The sequence below is a fragment of the Sus scrofa genome, chromosome 6, assembly GCF_054392235.1.
Source record: "Sus scrofa isolate SSC_HxYL_T2T_F1_AM1 chromosome 6, Sscrofa_HxYL_maternal_Yorkshire_Landrace_v2.0, whole genome shotgun sequence".
Lineage (NCBI taxonomy): Eukaryota > Metazoa > Chordata > Mammalia > Artiodactyla > Suidae > Sus > Sus scrofa.
In genome coordinates, this window is record NC_139388.1 from 145,532,218 (window position 1) to 145,555,093 (window position 22,876).

Here is a 22,876-nt window from a genome sequence, read left to right on the forward strand (position 1 = left end):
CGCGTGATCATACCTACATAAATTGTAAAACAAAGCAAAACAAAACATTCCAAATATGTCTCTTTCATAATAACTGCATTTGTAATCCTGTTTGTTGTCCATCTCCTTTAGGTGATGCTACCAATGCCTCAAATGCAATATGTTAAAAGAAAGTAATTATTATCTCTGCCCTAAAGCCAAATCATTTTTTTAATTTCCCTAGATTTAAAGAGTACTTGAATTTTTTGAGATATCTCTTTGCTCCTGTTTTGTACTAGTACCTCATATCTTTCAAGACCATTTCCAGGAGTTCTCTTTATGGTGCAGTGGGTTAGGAATCCAGCTGCAGCAGCTGCAATAACTGTGGAGGTGTGGGTTCTATTCCCAGCCCTAGTGGTGGGTTAAAGGATCCAGCATTGCTGCAGCTGAGATTCAGTCCCAGGCCCGGGAACTTCCATATGCCATGGGTGCAGCCATTTGGGGGGAGGGGGGGAGACTAAACTAAAATTCCTTGACTGTGACTCTCCTATCTTCTTTTCTGAATTGGCTGTTTGTAGCTTCTAACTACATATCCTGCCTGTTTCAAGAATCCTCATTTCAATTCAGACTACACAAGGAGGATTTATGCTTCCTCTGTTTTATTCTCTCTTTGGACTTTTTACCTACATATGACCGCCTATCATAGTATATCTTTATGATCTGTTTACCCCATATCTCCTTACTATTCTGGGAATTTCTGAAATTTCTGGGACTGTATATTTCCAACTCTGTATCCCTAGCCAATGCTGAAAACAAGTAGTGAGATTAATAACTTCTTGGTGAAAATAATGATTGCATGAATGAATAAAGGGAATATTTAGACTACTGTTGTTTTCTGGAGTTCCTATTGTGGAAATAAAGGATTACAAACTCGACTAGGATCCATGAGGATGCAGGTTCGATACCTGGCCTTGCTCAGTGGGTTAAGGATCTGGCATTGCTGTGAGCTGTGGGGTAAGTCACAGAGGCGACTCAGATCCTGCGTTGCTGTGGCTGTGGTGTAGGCCGGCAGCTACAGCTCTGATTGGACCCCTAGCCTGGGAACCTCCATATGCCACAGGTCTCCCCTGCAAAGCTAAGTAAATAAATAAAGTACTGCTGTTTTCTGATCTCCTACCATGGTAAAATTATTAATAGCTCTGGAGCCCCCTTTTTTAATATATAAAAGGGATAATATATATTTCAGAGGGTATTTATGAAAATTATACCACACAGTGTATGTGAACTCAGATTATTTTCCAGTTCATAGGATATGCCTTTAAAAAAAAAAAAAAAAAAAAAAAAACACCCTCCTCCCTAACTCCTTCAAGAATATCCTTTACGTACTTTAAAACATCTTTACTTCCTACTGAAATTGTTCCAGAATTCACCGGTCAGCATTTGAAATCATCTGTCATTCACCTTCAGGTGAATTTCGGACTCTTATTCCCCACTTCTCTCATATGCTCCTATTCAATCATATCAGATTGCACACTGCACTATAATCCCATTCCCTATTTTGGACCCCTTTACCTCTCCTTCTCTTGTTCTCTCCTGCTGAGAACTGTTCTGTTGATAGCTTATTCACTTCTAACTCTCTAAGTAATTCCTGTCTATAAAGAGCCATCTCACATCCCTATTTCTCTAGGTGGTTTTCCTAATTCTTTTTTCTTTCTTTTTTTTCTTTTTTTTTTTTTGTCATTTTAGGGCTGCACCTGCAGCATGTGGAGTTTCCCAGCCTAGGGGTCAAATCAGAGCTATAGCTGCTGAGCTACACCACAGCCACAGCAACGCTAGATTCGAGCTGTGTCTGCAACCTACACCACAGCTCACAGCAACGCCAGATCCTTAACCCACTGAGTGAGGCCAGGGATTAAACCTGTGTCTTCATGGATGGTAGTCAGATTCATTTCCACTGAGCCACAACAGGAATTCCCATAATTCTTCTAATGTAGTGAGATGTGATCATTATTTTCTTAAAGTTCTGTAAATCATCAAGTATCCTGTAGCACTTCTATCATGTCTGTCGTGGTGTAAATATTTTGCAAATCCTCCACTGTTGATTGTAAGCTTTTTGCAAAGAAGGAGATGTTCTTTTATCTTTTAATTTATTAAGGGAATTGAAGTGGGAATTGACTCAGATGCTATTTCAAAATAAAAGTCTTGAATGCATTTTGAAGTATGGTTATTTCTTGGTAAGCTTAGACTGGTATATCTCAGTTTCACCTTGTTTTCTGTTTAAATGCAAAGTGGAGTTTAATTGATGGTAATATTGGTGATTTGCCTGCAATAGCTGCCTGCCCATCAATAGCTGATTGGGATGACCAACTTATTTCACAAGGGTCACTGTGCATCTGTTAGATAATGATGACATTCAGCCATTACTAAAGATGAAACACAAATGTTTCTCATTATTTATAGGACAATTTGGGGCTTGGCAAAAATCAAAAGTATGCTGTGCCAAAAATGGTTTCCTTTAATTATTGGACCTGGTGTATTCCAAAGGAAATTTAATCCATTCACTAACTTGTTACTCAGTAAAATGTCACTTTAAAATCTATTAGCTCTTCATACAGTCCTATATTTATTTTATAACACACTTTTTTTGTACTAGGTACATAAAAAATAAGGTAGGACTTTGAAGAATTGTTCAGTGTTGATTTGAAATCCTGAAAACATACATATGATAAGCTATAACTATAGAGAAAACAAAAAGAAAGATATGATAGCTTCTTTCAAAGGCTTGTAATTAGAGAGTCCAATTAGAGAGAAAAAGATGCATGTGTATATATAGTATGACATCCATGAAGTCTTTTTGAATAAGAACTGAGTCATGAATTAAAGAGCTCAGGAGGCTAGCAAGCCAGGAAACAATAGCCCTGTGTGTTCAGTATTGATTGCAAAGACAATTGTGAAATGTCGGTAACAGAAGAAAAGCTGAGGAAAGGGTGGCTGTATTTCTAACATGATTTTTACAAGGCGGTTTGTGCTTAACTAACTTGCTGGGATGCCTCAAAATAATGCACTGTGAAAGATAAGAAAAGTGGAGATAGTACACTTCGATTTTCATAAAAGATTTTGACAGTTTTACCTGAAAGATTAATGGCTAGGGTAGAGAATTTTACAGTAAACGGTAAGGAGTTTCTTACATAGGAAACTATTTCAAGAATAAAGCAGAGTCTTTGAAAATGAAAATATTTCAAGGAAAAATTTTCAAATGTAGTAACCCTTAAAATTATAGGGGGCACTGCACTTCAAAAGTCTAGTTTAAAAAGGACTTAATTCCAGCGGAAGGGCTCTTTTCCTTCTCTAATTATTGTTACCATATATTTATTATATATAATTAGATTCCCCAAATATGTATTATGTTAATTACACATTATGCTAAAAGCAAGTATTAGTGTGTTCAGCAAGAAAATGCAGATAAATTAAGGGCAGTGAATGACAAACTTACCTTTTGCTGAGAAATGAAAGACTTATTGTAGGAGGAACTTAAAGTTGGAACTCCAAGTTAAATGACATTAAACATTGATAATTTAGCCAAGGACATGTTTGTAGATCAGCAAATAAAAATTTAAAAACCTATCTTTATGGAGTTCCCGTTGTGGTGCAGTGGTTAACGAATCCGACTAGGAACCATGAGGTTGCGGGTTCAATCCCTGGCCTTGCTCAGTGGGTTGAGGATCCGGCGTTGCTATAAGCTGTGGTGTAGGTTGCAGACGTAGCTTGGATCCCACGTTGCTGTGGCTCTGGTGTAGGCCAGCGGCTACAGCTCCAATTCGACTCCTAGCCTGGGAACCTCCATATGCCACAGGAGCGGCCCTAGAAAAAAAGCAAAAAGACTAAATAAATAAATAAATAAATACCTATCTTTGTAAATGTGAGAATAAAAATATCATATTGTTCCAATCAAATTAAGTCCAGATGAGTAAGATATCTCATTTTTAACAAACGGTTTGTTCATTTATTGAATTTTCCTTATGCCTCCTTTTTCCTCAATTGTTATCTACTTAACTCAGACGTGAGCCCTTTTCACATGTTCTAGAACTTTAGAAAAGAAAACACCATCATGTGAGTAGCTTCTATTTGTTGTTCTGAGACACCCAGGAATTTGTTATCCTTTCAGTGCATCAAAGCTAGAATTTGGCCTCACTAAATGATTTTTATAGTAAAATGTACAAGCAGGTAAAAACAAACTCTATGTAGACAGTGGGCATTGACATTTGTTAGAAATAATACAGTCCACATTGGAACCAAAGAAGAAATCCATAGATTCATGTGTGTGCTTCAGTTTAGAATAATCAGGAGCAAAAGCTCTAAAATACAGTGGAAATAGGATGAATGTCAAAGCTACCTCAGGTACTAAACCCGCTCTGACCTCTTCCCACCCTTTTCCTGTGTCCAAAAGATTGTGATTTCTTTTCTTTTATACATCTGCACAATATTTTATTCCAGGTTCTCATACTATTCAACACGCTCACTCATCACACACACACACACACACACACACACACACACACACTTTTTTATGTGCCAACTAAGTAACAGACATTGTGCTTATTACTGGTCATCTTAGTGAATAAGTCAACCAGGATTCTCTACAGTTTAGCAGGTGGATATAAATGATTAATCAAGGGATTTTGCAGTGCAATGTAATAAATAAAGCAAGATGGTTAATGTGCTGGGGGCATGCAAGCTTTAGGAAAGACCCATTAAACCTGACTAGGGTCATGGAACAGAATTATCAGGGAGTGCTTTCCAAAGAAATGACATCTAAGGGGAGGTGCTCAGGTCTTGTCATCCAGGACATTTCAGTTAATCCTCACAAAATAGCTTCCTCAAGTACTTATTAGTTACTGTCCCCATTTTAAAGAAGCAAATGTGACGACTTTGAAAAATTAGGTAGTCTCCAAATTTCTAAGGCTAGTGAGTGTCAATGAGAATTGGCATCATCCAGGACATTTCAGTTAATCCTCACAAAATAGTTTCCTCAAGTACTTATTACTTACTGTCCCCATTTTAAAGCATTGAATGTGAAGACTTTGAAAAATTAGGTAATCTCCAAATTTCTAAGTCTAGTGAGTGTCAATGAGAATTGGCATTCAACCTCATGTTGTTCTGAATTCAAGGTATAATTATCTTGGAGAAGCCATATCAATGTCTTCCCAGATTTAATTCAACTGTTTTTAGAGAACATTAGAGTGATGGTTTTTTTTTTTACTCTTCAGGTTTGCTTTTTATAGTGACTCAAGGAAGAAATGACCAATAGCACAGACTTCTGACCTTGGGATATGAGTCAGTCCTGGAGATAGGAAAATATGCAGCAACCTAGTAAGAAGAGGTCCAACCAGAAATGCAGGGCTGAAATTTCAGTATTTTTCTAAATCACAGTGGAATTTTACATCCCTTGGAGGCATTTGCTTTCCTGAGCCAGGTAGGCACTGAGATATGACAGGTCCAGCTGTCCACTAGATCTTCCTACTGGATGGGTCCTCTAGCAAGAGAAGCATTAATGTTTGCAGAGGTTCTGGTTCTTTCTGTAAGAAGGAGCTCAGATGAAATTAATATAAATTATATATTGTTTACATATTCAGACTTTGCCATCCTCTACTTTTTTTCATTCTTTCTAGGGCCATACCCGAGGCTTATGGAAGTTCCTGGACTAGGAGTCGAATGGGGGCTACAGCTGCCAGCCTACACCATAGCCATAGCAATGCAGGATGTGAGCCACATCTGTAACCTACACCACAGCTCAAGGCAGTGCCAGATCCCCAACCACTGAGTGAGGCCAGGGATCAAACCTGCATCCTCATGGATACTAGTGGGATTCATTTTTGCTGTACCACAATGGGAACTCCCTATTCTTACAGTTATAAATATTCGTTTTCACTTCTTGTCCAGTTTCACACTGAATGTGACTCTCCCCCCTTCTCTCACAACACCCAAACACACAAACTCTTGAAGTACACATGCATCTCTTGAAGCTGCAAATATTTAATAATAGCAAATGAGTTGATCATAGAGAAAAGATGTGTATAATTTAGATTTCTGAAAAGAAAATAAAGAGAGACTACCAATTTATATATGTAAAATAGATATTGGCTAAAAATTTTCAAGTGTATTTAAATTTTGAGCAAACAAAAAATAAAATAATTAAGCTAATGCCATTTAGCAAAACTAAGATTTTATTATCATTAGTTTTAAGAGACCAATTAAACATTTTTAATGTGCTGTTGCATGGATGATTCTAATGCAGCCTGGATCAGGTTTCCAGCAACTTTAAATATACCCTTAACATAGAAGGAAATGATATTATTTAAAGCAATTTTTCAATAAATCCATGTTCTTCATGAAAAATGTCTTCAGGGTAATACAGGAAATCTGTAAACTAATATCTAATAATTTCCATACAGATTCAGTTGTCTATTTTCCCTAACCATAGGTAGTTAGAAGCTGAAGATTGGAGAAAAAAATAGAGACAAATATGTGGATAGCTTTAAATAAGGAGTTAAATAGCTTAACAGTAGAGAATGATACAAAATATAGCATTCCAGGTATCAAAAACTTCAAACTGTGGTATAAATACACTTTGAATATATGATGACTTTCAAAGGCTTGTGCAGAAACAAGTAAATTTTTAAAATTTCATGACTTAAGTTTTCATGTATGTTCTTTCCTAAAATTGATCTGTCTGAGAATATAGGTCTGTAGTTGAATTGGTTCCAGTTCTCACCTCCTACTTTTTAAATCCTCTTTCACAAAATCTCTCCGACATACAAAATCAGATCATCAAACATGGTCCAAAGTGTAAAACCTACAAGAAATGAAACAAACAGACTATATAAAATACTGGTGTTGATGTCGATACAATGATTAGAGTCTGCTAAATTCTGTTGCAATCTAGGCAGTTTCCTGTTTGCTTTTAACACACCTACATGAACATCTAATCTTCATGAAGATATAATGGAGTTATAAACAATGTTGATTTGGAATTTTTTTTAAAGATTGTTTGCTATAATCATATCACTCTGATGTAGTTAAAAAATTGAGTGCCATTACGGTAACAGGAATCTTTCCATTCTCATAGTTTTATTTAAGAAAACAAGATTTCCCAGAATTGATTCTAGATTCTATTTCCCACATAGGCGAATAGATCCTCATTTGTGCAAGAAAGTTTATCCATGTGTCTACATAAAAGCATCTCATTATCACATCCATTATTAACTATGTAAGGTAAAAATAGTTCAGTAAATATCAAAATGTATGATATATATATATAATTGCATCAATTGTATACTATTAATGATAATAAAAACAAATTCCCCCATAGTATTTTTTATAATTAGTTTCTTTTAGTCATAAGAATTTTGCCGCCAATTTACATATTTAATTTTACCGCAGAGAAGACAAGCTATCAATAAAAGATTTTAACTTTTTAAAGTTAGATTAGGATCAAATTATATTGCAAAAGTGTAACAAAAATATAAATTTGAGGAGAGAAATAACGTAGCATTTCTTTTAAAATAGAACCTGTTCATCTTTTTAAAAAAATTATAGTAAATAGCAAATCACTGTGTTAGTTAGATTTTCTTGGACACATTTAAAAGTAAGAATTAACACACTTAAAAGTGAGGATTAACAGTTTTATTTTTAAATAGCTATGTTTATAGTAATCAGAAATTATAATTTGTCAAAGAACTTAGCTTATGGTAAAAATTTTAGGTGAAAATTTAAAAGCATGCAATAGTTTACATAGCATAGAAAATCATTTATGAACCATAAAAGCAAAAAGAAAACAATCGGTCACCTTTACCTCATCTGACTGAGTTTGAGAAGATCACTGTGCTCATGCTATCTGCAAATAGAGATTCATAACCATCTCCTAGAGTTATGAAGAAAGTGAACTCAAAAACCTCATCATAATTTTAAGGTATTTACATAGACGTTTTGCCTTATAACTTTATAAATCTATCTCCCATACACAGTCTCATTTAATCTTATACTAAAATAGGAATTACTTAGTACAAGTGTTATCTCCACTTTGCAGTTAAGTAAGGCTTTGATAGAGTTACTTTAATTGAGTTGAGTTACTTGTCCAAAACAATTGCTAGTAAACCAGGGAGTTGATATCTAAATATAAGTTTTGAGTATCAACATCACTTTTTTAAAAAGGACGACAACACTGAGGCTCTCTTTTTTAAACATGCTCTGCCTATAAGATTAGGAAGTGCCAAAAAAAAGCTTTTCTGGAAGTTCAAGGAAGGTAAAGTAGGAGAAATACTTTATGATGTGCCATTCATTTATCTGCAAAATTATTTCTTGTGAACCATCTCTGGGTCATGACAATGTAAATAAGTAACATTCTGCTCTATCAAGCCAGACTCTACTAATGCCTCTTTTTTTCCTCCTTCATATTATATTTTATAGCACAGAAGGATTATGGTCATTGATGATGGTGATACTTTGTTTTGTTTTAAACCCAAAGTTAACCATAGGAAGGTGGTTTGATAATAATTACCCTTAATTACACACTTACCATGTACCTGGGTCCATCTTGAGCACATCAAACAAAAGAATCCTCATGATGATCTTGCCAATTCAATAATTTTACTAATCCCATTTTACAGGGGAGAAAACTAAGGTAAATTAATTTGCCCTAGGTCCCACTGCTAATACATGAGAAAGCTGACATTTGACCTCCAAAATTAATTATAATTAATGATTATATTATGCTGCCTCTTAAAGACAAATAATTTGTCCCTCTGATCTAACAAAAAACGTAAATTATCCAACAAAAACTTAAATTTGAGACTATTTTTAACTTTTAGCATATTTAAAAAAATATAATCAGTTTAAACTTGTTTGCAGGAAGCAGCATTATTTATTTCCCTCTGGAATACATTCTCTAATTTGTATTTTAAGGCATAGCTCATATTGAAATATGGCTAAGTCAATTTTCTCAAGAGAGGACAGATAAATATGGATTAATGGCTACTTTAGTTAATGATTGCAAGGCTGGTTTTAATTAATCGTGCTATATAGTCATTCTTTATTCATAAAATAAAATTCATGCTCAGAATATCTTTTATTAGGAAAAAAAAGGCAAGAGGAAAAATCCAACAGTGACCAACAGAAAGTTTAAAGGTCAATATAAAAACAGCAAGAGAAAATAATTATTTTTTCTTTTTAAATTTATATATTTACTGATACTGGAAAGTAGCATATACTTAGTTTGCCAAAACAGTTGAGGTTAGAACATTTCTGCATATCTATTTATTATTTTTCTTATTTTATCGTCTTTATTTATATGCAAATAGAATATTTCCAAATGACAAACAAAAAGATGTATAATGGAAGGAAGTTCAAAAGTTCACGTTTGATAGAAGGAAGTGGAATTGCTGATGTTTTTTTCCCTTATTTAGAGTGAGGTGTCTCTATCTGGCTCCATCCTTAAGAGGATGGGATCCAGAAGCTTGCCGGGAACCTACAGCTTTATCCCCATCACTTCTCCCCAGCACTGATACTGCTATTTTAAACACCCCCTGCCTGCATTCTGAATGTAGTGCTCATTCCTTTTACAGCTCCTGAGGTGAAAGTCCACCTTCTCCAGGAAGCAGCTGCTAGGGAACTAGCTCTGCAGACAGAATTCCCTCCACAGCGGTTCAGAGCCCCTGCTAGTTAACAAAAATCTTGAAGCCCTTCCATATCCAAACATCTCACATTCAAGTCCATGTGGGAGAAAGCAAGCTGGCTTAGTTGAATTCAAAAGCTAAAAAGTAGAAATGACAAGGAAATTTCCAATTTGATTCCTGATTGAAGTTGTTTGAACAAAGCTAGTCTTTAACTTCTCAAATACGTAACACCACTTCCATTTTACATTCTCTGCCTCATTTATTAATCCTGCTTTCATGAATGCATTGTTTTTAATGTATGGGTAATAAGAACTACCTACCTCTCAAAATGCTTTTGTGAGTGTTAAATGAGATCATATATTAAAATATTTTCCATACCACTTAACTTATAGTCATCATTCAGCAAATGGAATTTATTATTATTATCAGACAAGATGATCATAATTAGACTTTAGTAATAGGCCAAAAATGTCAGTATTTTTCATTGACATTACTATATCCTTTAGTCAATATACAGGCTTTTTTTACTCTGTCCATGCCTATTTTACTTGATAAATGCATATGTTGAGTGATTTACAAATAATGTGCTGAAACACCCTAAATGTAAAAATTCCTTGACATTGGCTCTTCTAAACATAGACAAGCTAACATGGAAGCTTGACTTAAATAAGACAATGGAAAGAAAAAAATAAAGCAATTTGTAGTATTATAAAAAATCATGGTTTAATTATCAGTTAAAATGTTTGATTTTAATGTTTGGAATTTAGAGAGTAATCCAAAACCAAATTTTAATGATTTCCTAGGCATTTAAAATATTGGGTTATAATCTATGTGTATATTTTTTGAAATATAGATAATATAAACTGTGCATTAGAATAAGACTAAGAAAAACTCATTTTTAAGAAATTAGGTATAGAATATATGAAAAAAGCAAGAAAAACTTGAGAAAAAGCATGATCATTTTCAGTATTTTTCTCTGATTTATAGCATTAAAATTATTTATATTGATTGAGAAATTGGTATTATAATTAGATAGTAGCTCATAACTTTCCATCTCTTATTCAAGATGTTTTAAATATAGCTTTATTATTACAAAGAAGCGCTAGAATAAAATGTATAGGAAATCATTTCTTTCTCTCACAAAATAAGAAATCAATTATTTGGTATGTTTGTTTCTTTTGCGCCACTACATAAAAAGTAAAATATACCCAACATGGATAATTCTCATTCTAAAAATAAATGTGCATGTATCATTGATATTATTCAGATGCTTACAATTGTAGGTTTAATGAAATTATAATAAAGTTATTTCCATACATTGCAAATTTCAATAAGTCATCTGTAAGTTACATAACCTCTGTACTTCACTTCCTTCTCTGTAAAATGGGCTAAATGATAGTACTTGACACTACCTATCATAAAATGTTGTGAAGACTGAATAAGAAATAGATACAATGTGTTTAGAACAGTATCTGGCAGATAGTAATGTTAGTATATTATTATTATCTATACAACTGTATTGAACTTTTGCCTGCATAAGCACATTTCTTACTGAGATATCTCTTTAGATACACTTTAAAATATAATTCTCATCATCTGTAAGAGTGAGGGTCTCAATAAATAAACTCATTGGACAAATCGCCGATTTTATGGATTTTCTTTGATGAAGACTCACATGTCCTATACCGGCCAAAATAGAAGATAATAGGAAGCATGTCTGCCCCAGAATTTTTCTGCTATGGTCGTGGTAAAAGGTAGCTTAAAATAGCAAATCAACCATAATATTATATATAATGATACTATTGTCTAGGGAATATTATGTATTATGTAACTTGTAGTTTATACATACAGGCAAAAAATTATCTGTGTCCATATCTGTATTTATATCCATATCCATACTGTGATATTATCTAGGGAATAACTGTCATGAAATACAGTAAAGTGTTTTAAAACAAGACAAGTGGGTGAGGAGATAGGATTTATTCTGTTCCCTTTAATCTCTACTTTACTTCCTTTACCTCGTTTTGGCCTTGAAACTGAGATATCAAAGCTCTCTTTGTGTGCAGAATTAGCATGGAGGTTGTATGAGGTTCTGAATTTTTTAATTTTTTCTGTGTGCTTTTGAAAATTCTTCTGTCAAATTTAGAACTTTGTGATACAATGAAAAGACAGCTGTGAGGTAGCTGGCCACTCCCGTCATAGGAATATCATTTTCACTTGGTTTGGCTTTGAATCCAAGGGAAATTGTACTTTTCTTCTTTTATTAATTAGTACCTTTAAAAGGACCTTTCATTAATCAACATGTCTTGAGAAAACCTGTTCTCTTTCTATAGAGCTAAATAAATCCTGCTGTGTGTGGTACTGGTGATGGTGCTAAGGCTTACGTTTTTGGAATACGTCACAGGGAACTAGAGATATGAAAGGAAAAAAAAATCATTCTTTGGCAGACACAGGCTGCTTTTCTTAATAGAGATTTAAAAAATAATAAACAACCTGTGCTAATTTCCACTAAGCTTTCTGATGTCCACCTTTCAGATTTAATCACCACAGGAGATAGTGTCACAGACAGTGTCCTATTACAATTATTTCCACTTCATTTTGTTCAGCACAAGCACCTCTCCAAGTGAGACTTTATACCACCCCCCCAAATAGGGACCTGCCTAATAGGTGTAACACCATTTATAAAGAAGCTCCTTAAAAAAGTTCAGAAGCAGCAATGCCAATCTTACTACAAAAGCATTAACTTTTTTAAGCCTGGGTTTAAATAAATAAGAATTTTGAAAAAAAGAGAAATTTTAAAGCTCTTTTCTATACATTTTCCAACAACCAGATGTTTGGAACTATGTACACAAAACATGCAGATGATTAACTGAAAATTTAAGTTGTCATGATATTTGGCATGGTGTTAACACAGCTTGTGCTGAGGAAGTATTTTTGGAACTGTTTTACTCATCTCCCTACAAAGTAGGTAGTCTAGCAGATTTTTTTTTTAAGTGGGTGAAAAAAAATTCTTCTTTCAAAAAAAGCCATGCCATACTCGATTAAAGGAACTTCATTATTAAGCATTTTTATTTAGATTATTTTGTTATCTAGACTTCAAAAGGATCCTAAGATCACTAGCTATTAAAATGTTTTGTGTGGAAGTCCAGAGATGAAAAAAATCATCCAAGTTTGTGACCCGAGAACTGTTGCTTCATCCTGCTCCCATCAAAGATCTGATCTTCTTTGTTTCACCAACCTCTCCTTCACACATTAACTCCTTCATCCTAAATAGGAGAACTCCTCACCTTTGCTGCTGTCTGACTTTAAGAATGAATAGCCTGGTTGATCACTGTGGTTAAAAGCATAGACCCACTTGTTTCATTCAAGATACTATCCTTCATCTCTTCATTGACAAAATGAGGGTAGTAGTATCTGGCTCATGGGTTTATGTGAGGATTAAATAGGATAAGAAATATAAAGTACCCAACAAAGTGCCCAATACATACTAAGCAGAATATTTAATGGCTTGAAGTGGTTCCTGACATACAGAGTCAAATGCTTCTTGTTTCAAGTAGTTAGGAGCTAAGCCTGCCTCTGCCCCACCAACCACTTTTCTCTGTTCATTTACGCTGATTTTGGTTCCCCACTAACTACTTGATTGCTTAGTCCATCCTCTGTATTGTACAACAGTTACAGTTTGTGCCACAGTTATTTGTATTTAATTGCATATTGTTACAGTTAATGTGGCCATGTCTTTGCCTTCCCAACCAGGTTGCACTCTGTGAATTTTGATACACTTCAACCTATTGTTCCTTCTTCTAAAAGTATCTTAATTTTTGCCTTCCCTCATCCACTCAACACATATTTATATTGTCCATTATCTATAGGCTCTTGGAGTATACAGAAGTGGCCAAGTAGACAAAGTACTTGGATCCTAGTTTCAGCAGGGAGAGACAGAAAATAATCAATCAAGTAAACAGATAATACGTCTAAAGGGAGTGTTGGGAACAGTGATGTTCTTTTTGCTATTTAACACATTAGGTAATTCATTGGAGACCTAAGGAAGACAAGGAAGACATTTTGCAGACCTCAGGGGGAAGAGAGTTTCAGGCAGAAGAAACAGTAAGAACTGCCAGCTTCCTGGAGCACGAGCATGTGTGACTTGTTGGAAGCACAGCTAGAGGCCCAAAGTGTAGAGCAGATTAAATGGGAAAATGTGGGAACTAATAAGGTCAGAGGAGCATCAAGGGACCTGATTACGTAGGACTGTCAGTCACTATCAGGATTAAGAGTTTTTCTTATGGATGAAATACGAAGGCTTGGAGTTGTTGATGCTCTGATTTAAACGCTAAGGTTCTTTTTATTTAGTGTGAGTCAAGAGGAGAAACAGGAGACTCTCATACAATTATAATAATCCAATTATAAGAATAATTACTATATGTTTACTTTCTGTTCTTCATGATGGCTATTCATGAATATAATTTACTATCTTTGCTAAATTATAAATCTTCTGTGAGCCAGGATTGCAACAGTTTACATTTTAAGACATTAGAGTTTGTAACCACCCCCCCCGCAAATGCTTTGGGTGTCCAAAGAGGACAAAATAAAATTCTCACCACTCTGTCCTTCCTCTACTCTCTCACTTCCCTCAGTCATACCCTAATTACTTTTCCTTCTTTCCAGAATTTCTTCTTCATACAGCATACACATAGTAAGTCTCTTGTGTAAAGGAAAAAAAAAAAAATAGGGTGGCTCTGGAGAAAAAAGAGGACATATAGAGACAGGAGACATAGTTCTTATTCTCAAGGAATCACATATATGCCTATTTTATATACTCTGCATAATCATCTTATAGTTGACCTTAAAACTACAAATAGTCTATGTAAGCATCTTATGACTTTATAAATTAGAAAGTTGTACCAAGCCTTGCTAGTCCCAACTTATAAAATTCCATATATGGAAACTTGAATTATTTAGGTTCTGTGTAATTTGAGGAAAGTCCTTCAGAAATTCAAGGAAATAATATCCCAGTTTTTTCACCTAGAGTCTCTTTCAAGAGTCTTCCTAATGTATGTCTTGAAAAGCTTTAAGTTGAGACCAGTAACAATCATGAAATAGACTCATCCAAGCCAGAGAGCCAAGGAGGTATAAAAGAACCCCCCCGCTTTTTTTTTCCATTGTTCTCAGTGACGAGTTAGAGTCTATTCTATGAAGTTTCCTGGCCATAACAGAGGAATAGTGCTTATGCTAAGACGAGAGGTTATAACCCAGATCAGGTCTATAGAAACTCTAGTATCTACGTACCAGTTACTCTCTGTGGTCTTCCTGATACCCCCAAATAAAGGTAAAACTGCTAATGTCTCTAGGGAAAGGAAAACACCAGGCAGAGTGCTCTAAATCAGACTTTCATGGTAAAATATCCATTAATAATTAATTTTCTGCTTCCTTTGGAATAGGACAGGTTAAACTGTTGGTCACATTCAATAAATAAGAAATTACTTGCAGTAATTTCTGCAACATTCTAATCATCTTCCTATTTCTGAAACCTGTTTCAAAAGTCTTTGATCTGCATTATGGTGGAAAGGACATGGAATCTAGAAATACAAGACTTGATTACAAAGTTGACTTTGCCACCCACAGGATGATAGTGTGGTTTGGGCAGGTCACTTAACCTAAACATTCTGTTTATATTCTGCTGATGAACTGAGCAATCTATACCACACAGGGTTGTGAGCAACAGACGGGATAAAGTGTGAAGGCCACAAATGCAGAAGTCATACAATAAACATTTGATGAATTCAGATATTAATAAGAACTTTGGGATTATCAAAGTCCCAGTAGTGGTATTTTAGTGTTCTATGCTATTCCAGTACACATGTGATCTTGTGAAATGGGAAATATGTCCCCTCTCTCTTCTTTTGCATAGTATTAAGAATGACAATATACTGTAACTGTTTAATTATGCCATTAAAGTGGGTTTTATTTTCTTCATTAAATACATTAGGAAAAGCTTTTCAATTAAAGATGACCTTTATGACTTCTACTAGTTTGTATTCTGTAAATGGTGAGGCTGACTGCAAATTAGATTCTGCAATGTACCTTGTTCCTTATTTTTTTCACCCACTGATTATTTTCATACTGTTGGCAGCAGCTTACCCTGTTGCTTTCAGCTTGCAATTTTGTAGCAATCTCAAAACATTGTGTTCAGTCCCCCAAGGTGTTCTGTAGAAATGCTGTCAAACTATTTCGATGTATGTGTATTTTCATTCTGTAGCTGTGCTTTGTACTCATTTAAGAGAACCAGTCTTTAATTTGTATCAGAACATTTTCCAAATAAAACTTAGAATTCCAGACCTCAGCAAAATCATTGATATATGACCATAGGCTTCTGTTCTAAATCTTGACAGGCCCGACTCTGGTTAGATTTCAAAGCTATATTTTTAAATTTTGTTATAGAATACAACTCTGAATAAATGGCTTCACATTTGGCCTTAGAGTCAGCATGCTTGCTATAATCATCTAGCTTTAGTTTACCTTTCCCATTTCATCTCTCATCTCTCCTACCCTGTATCCCATACTTATCTGTACTTCCTCAAAATGTGTTGCTTATTCTCATCTCTCCCTGGTGGTATCCATATACAGCACCTCTTTCTAAAACACCACATCTTCCACTCCTCACCTCTTTCTCAGGCATTTTATATTTTAGAAAGTCTTCCTTTATACTCACAACAACCTTCCTAAGTCAAGTAACCCTCTTTTATCTCTCATATACCTTGTGCCTGATTTAATAAAAATATCTTTTCTGTATAATAGTGATAGATTGGATTAATTGTCTTCCTTACTAGACTAAAAAGTTTTGGAGAGCAGAGGTAATAACCTTTGAATCCATGAATAGCAGATGCACCATAAGTGTTTGTTAGATAAGTGGATGCTTTCTGGAAAAACTACTGGTCAGGTTATTGAAAAGACAGCAAGAATTTGCTACTAAAAATATTATATTAGCCTTGCTCCATTTAATTACAACAGCAATATTATCAGTAAAATGCAGTTTATTGTTCCAGTATACAAGCCTACCACTCTGCAAATGCAAGTAATTTTTAAAATAAGGATATATATGGTGCCACTCCATGCTTTCTGTATTTAGTACATTATATTCAGAATTGGATTGGTTAAATCAGGCTAACTCATAAGCCTATTCTACCTATAATTTTAAAAAAAGAAATGTGTTTTAATGTTGAAATTGTTATTTGAACTAATTTAACCTTATTTAAATTTACTATCAGCCAGACAGAATGAAAAGGGATTTTAACTGGCTTTGAATTAAAATACACATACATACCTGTACACTTAAAAGCAAAACTGTATGCAGGCTTTGTTTCATATTTGCATTAGGAGTGAAATATGTACCAGAGTGTTCATGTCTCCTGCGTCTGTCTGATGTTTGCATTTGATGCAGTGCCCATAATTCAGCATATGGAAATACACTCTGAACGCAGATAATGCTGTCTCTCATTTTCATTTTGATTAATAGCATTCTGTCTCTGATAATTCGTAGGTGTTATTTAGAAGATGGAGCTTCAAAGGGTGCCTGGCTGAACCGGTCAAGTATTATTTTTGCGGGAGGTGATAAGTGGTCAGTGGATCCTCGAGTTTCAATTTCAACATTGAATAAAAGGGACTACAGCCTCCAGATACAGAATGTAGATGTGACAGATGATGGCCCATACACGTGTTCTGTTCAGACTCAACATACACCAAGAACAATGCAGGTGCATCTAACTGTGCAAGGTATGCATTTCCATAACTGCTATATTGTGAAGAACTATGCTTAGAAATGTTCTATATTATATATCAGAATAGCTGAGAGGTAACTGACAGTGTTGAAAGATATGTTGTCATTGTCTTCAGGGATATATGTTCCTAGATTCCATTAAGTATAAATGGCTATTATAGGCATACAAATCCCTACCTACCCAGATCAAGAATTATCCATTATCACTACATTATGATTTTTGTATATAATTCATTTTGTATCACCCCATGAGTCATCCCTTCAATAAATCTTTAAGAACCCATTATTGATACATTAAAATAAATCTTCAATAACCCATGATGGATACATTAAAATATTAGCACATTTTGAAATACAAGTAGTAACTTTTTGAAAGTAACCCTCAAGCTTTCCAACACTGTCTCAATTTAACTTCTGGTTACTTTGATTTGAGTCACAAGGAAAGAAGCAGCCTCCTAGAATTACTTTATTTAAATATGGAATAATAGAAAAAATATGGTTCATAATGCTTTTGACATTGATTTACTTTAAAGTAGATCATAAATCATGCTAGCTAACTTACAATCTCCAAATATAAACAGAATCAGCAAATTATTCTATTTTTCTTGCATACTAAAATGTAAGAGCATGTTTATCCTTAAGACAAATACTTTTCAAGGATTTGGAAATGTATGTTTTTGCTTTTTTACATTATTTCCTCATGCTTTATGGATTAAGCATGTGCTGGTTGCATAGAGATAGTATATGGTAGAATCAAAATGACATTGCAGTGTTTCTAAATAAAATTAATAACAAATTATGTGATAATGTAGTACCATGAATACATGTTTTGTTCTTATCAGAAAAACCGAATGAGCAAGTTAGTTGTATTATTTCTGAACTTACCCTTCAAAAATCAACTGTGAGTATTAATTTAGGTGCATGGCTTATATTGGGAAAAAAATTGTTGATCTTCAACTTTGAGTTTTTATTTCCTTAGATAAAGGTAAAACTGAATTCAAACACAGTTTCAATCATTAGTAAATATTTTCATTTTGTGATAAGATTAAATTTATTAAATAATTAACTTTAAGAAGGAAAGTATAAATTGAAAAGTAAGTCAGTCAGTGAATTTCCTGAGTGTTTTTTCCTTACTATAGATCCTTGAAGAACTTGGTGCTATTCCTTATTTAAAAGCATGTGAGAAAATAATATCATTTTTACCAAAGCCCATCCTTATACAATGATTATCCAGAGATTCCAGAGGTCAGGAGTTCATCCAGCTTCAAAAAGTGACATAAGATTTCAAGTCAAAAACATATTTCTTTGGTTATCCAAGCCTAATCCTGTCCTCTTGTTTAGTTCAATGCCCTTTGACTTGAGTTTCTATCTTAAAGACTACAAAATTTTTTTATTACATAAGGAAAAGTACACTTGGAAAATAATATATTTGAGTTGCTTGAGATGCAGACATTTTACTTCTCTTAGGTTTAACTACTCTATTTCTGAACATTAAAGATATCCCTGTTTCCTTTTTCCATTCTCTTGTTCCATATCAGGCCCATTTCTTCATAACGGTATAGTACAAAGATTATTTCATATAGTACCCAACTTCAAAACTGTTACATGCCTTAATCTGACACTCTTTTTTGCTGACCGTTTTAAACTTTTGAGCGCTATTTTAAGAAGTGCATTTTAGAAATGCACTTATTGGAGTTTTTTCAGTATAATATTTTGTTCCTCTAGAAAAAAATAAAATTATAATACTGTTTTGACATATGTGGTTGGGTCAAATTAAAAGCTAATAATTTTACAGTACTTATGAACATAATTACTTATTACAAGTTGATTGACATGTGGGCAGTTTTCCAATTACATTAATAAATTTCAGGGAATACATTAATAGGCTTGTCAGTCAACTCAAGAGCTAAATAAATGTCATAAAAAGTCAAACCCCACTTAAGCTACATTTCCTCTCAATGAATGGAAATTAATATGCACATTTCTTTAGTCTCTAAATTTGTTAGGTTATCTGATACTCAGGTGTATCTAGATAGTTCTGAGGTGTTTGTTCTTTGCTTAATAATTTGCCAGTCCTTGATTCACCAAGAAAAAGAAATTCAGCAAGTGAAAAAAGACTATATTTATTAATCACTAATGTCAAACATACATTGACTGGTAAAACAAAACTCATCTTTAATTGTTGAAACTGTGTACTCCTGGGAGGTATTTTTTAAAAAGTCATTTTAGAAAAGGAATAATAAAAAGAATATCTTGCCAACACAGAATGTGTGCATGGGAAATTTGTTGGTGTTACTGATTTCTCAGAACTATTAATATCAATAAATGATACAGTGGGGGGGAAAAGACACTGAAATAGTTGAATAGGAGTTGGAGAACCTGGATTCCAGTTCTGAATTTTCCCATATGAAGTGGGTAATTCTCAAGCCTTGCTGAAGGCTTAGAATTAGTTTTCTCATTTGATCAGAAAATTTTAAGGTCTATTCTAGTCAAAACCAAAAAGACAGATGACAAGAAAAAAAAATCCACTGTGATTATTTGCTTTTGATTTGAAAGGGAAAAGTTTCTTAAGTTAAAAATGAAAACTATTTCATAACACTTGTGTAACACTTGTATTTATAACCATGCAAACTAGTTTTTAATGCAGTAGCACCTTCTAGTATTTATTTTGCAAGTATGCTTTATTTATCTCCCTGTTTTTCTTTTATCAACTGAGCTGAGCAATGTATGTACTCACAGAATTTGAAGAATGTGGTAATTCAAAGTTTTTCTTTAAGGGGGTGGAAATTGCTTCATAGGTTCAGTAAGAAAAAAAATTTTTCGTTACCTGTATAGAACACTGTTAAATCAAGTTATCTAATTGTCTGGTGTTTCAAATCCTGTGATGTAGCATTTACTAAGAACAGTCTTTCTTTTTCATGAATATGCAAGTAAATGAGGCTTGAGTACTTGTTATGAAGGGAGATCCCTATTATAATACTGTAATGATAAGCAACATAAAATGTAGATGCTTCCCACTCAAATATATAACAGGATGGTATCTACTTTAAGGCTTGTCTAGAGTCTAGGCTGTATAGAGCACAGAATAGACATCTGAAGATATTGTATAATAACTAAATATACATGCAACAGCCCCAGTGAACACCTTGATGACAGTTTTGTGAGACTATGAGTAGGGGATCTAGTTAAGATATGCAGGAACAGAGACTGAAATAATAAATGTATATTGTTTATGTACACACACAATGTATGAAATGTTGATCACTCGACTTGTGCCTTTTCAGAGAAACCTAAAGGTTTTCTCTAGGCAGAGTAGAAGACAATTTGATAGCACATAACTATGACCAAAATCATTTCTCAAGGGTGTTTGACTTGTTCAATGTATTCTAATTTCCTCTGGGTATTTTACTTACCTGGAATATCTGTGATAGATGGGGTGCTATGCTTCCCTCTTCATGGATAGGCTTGTTGGGAGTTCCCATTGTGGCTCAGGGGTAACAAGCCTGACTAGGATCCATGAGGATATGGGTTCGATCCCTGGCCTCACTCAGTGGGTTAAAGGATCTGGTGTTGCTGTGAGCTGTGGGGTAGGTTGAAGACACAGCTCAGATCCAGCATTGCTGTGGCTGGTATGTAGGCCGACTGCTACAACTTGGATTCGACCTCTAGCCTGAGAACTTCCATATGTCGCAGGTGTGGCCCTAAAAAAAAAAAAAAAAGCAAAAAAAAAAAAAAGGATAAGTGTTTTTCCATCAGCAGACAGCATGTTGTGGTCAGCCCTTTCAAAGATAGCCTCAGTTGTAGAGGCAAGCCTGGAGCAACAACATCTGATGACAAATTGAAGCAGGGGGCAGAAAGAGTTATCCTATTTTCAGCCTGAGTAGGATAACTCTGATGGGTCATTTTAGCTCCAGAGCAGCTCCAGCATCCACTACAGCTCAACTTCTTGCCCCGTTTGATCATTCTTTCTTCTCCTTTCTCCAGTGATTTATCATAGGAATATTCCTTAATAAATATCCTAACTGTAAATTCTATCTCCTTTCAACTCAAACATCATTAACTATGACCATATTAGATCCTTGCTTCTGGCTTAGTCATTGTTCAGAGAAAGGCTTTGTAAAGTGGAAAGACAACACAATCAGATACCATTTATTATTAACATTCTGTTTTACATTGGAAAGGAATTTAAAGTGCTTTGTACAAAAGTATTCGCTATAGCAAGATGAACAGTAGAAATCAGAGGCAAAAGGGTAAGATAAGAAGAGAAGGATGCAGTCAGATGTGAGGTTAGTTTATAAAATCTGTGTCATGATTTCTACCCCTTTTTCAGAGTTTTTAAATATTTTACTTCTAAGATTTCTAGCACCCAGCATAGGAAGAGAAACAAAATCACGTATTTCATTTCATTGTCCTGAAACTTAAAACTTATATTTCTTAGTATCCTGATCCTATTACTCAAGAGAAATATTCTACTGTGAGTCATCTCAGAGTATCACTGAGAACTGTAAGGGACATCTCAATAGTAACCATACGGCATGCACAGAACTCATTCCTAGGATTGTTCTTTATAACACCTCTCAATATAACCTGAAGTGCAGTGGAGTCAAAAAACTGTTTTAAATCTAAAAATAAATTTAGCAAGATGCTAGTTCAATAACAGATAGCTTTTTGACGATTGCTTAATCTATGGGTAAAATTTAAACCCTATCCTTCCTGAGTCAAACTTTCGCAGATATTTCTCTCAACGGGTCTTTGCCTAAGAATTCAGGTACAGACATTTCAAAAGTATACTTCACCAATGAATATCTGGAGAGCAAGCTTAGAGCCATATATATTTGGCCATACCTGTGGCATACAGAAGTTCCCCAGGCCAGGGATCAAACCTGTGCCACAGCTGTAACCAGAGCCACAGCAATGACAATGCCAGATCTTCAACCTACACAAGGGAACTCCAGAGCCATTTTCTTTAAATACCAGCATATGTTCATCTAACACTTACATCCCTTTTATGAATATTAAAACCTTGACAAGAGGCACACTAGGAAGGAAGATACAACTCTTCTGCGACACATTGAGCTGATCAGCAGTAACATAGCATCACAGGACATGGTCCTGCCTTCCTCAGGAGACTCAAAGGGGGACAAAGTATAATGATCAAAACACTGTGTCACAATACCTCATACATTAGAAAGCTTAAGTCATTGTTGTGCAACAGTAAATACTTCAAATATTTCAAAAAACTACGAAAGGGAAACAAAGAAAAATAATAGTACTAAGAAGAGTTTTACAGAGTCCATAGATGCCAAAATAGGCATTGACTGAATGCAATGATTGCTTAAGATAATACCCTCAGATTAACTTCCATTCTGTTTTATTCAATATCTATTTATACCTTTGGAAAAGATTATTACTATATATAGGAACTCCAGTTTTGGACCTGCTTTAAAACACAAAGAAGTGATAAAGACCCAAA

General features: G+C 34.5%; 1 protein-coding gene across 5 annotated transcripts in view; it reads left to right on the forward strand.

The window, feature by feature from the left end:
* NEGR1 (neuronal growth regulator 1) overlaps positions 1 to 22,876 on the forward strand; it is an 865,843-nt gene that overhangs the window by 315,954 nt on the left and 527,013 nt on the right. For all 5 annotated transcript variants that reach the window (XR_014807971.1, XR_014807972.1, XR_014807973.1 and 2 more), the window contains exon 2: positions 17,167 to 17,399. Coding sequence is in view for 2 of the 5 variants with exons in the window: in XM_084964694.1 (XP_084820820.1) it covers positions 17,167 to 17,399 (233 nt within the window). In the remaining 3 variants the exon portion in view is untranslated. The remainder of the gene's footprint in view (positions 1 to 17,166; positions 17,400 to 22,876) is intronic.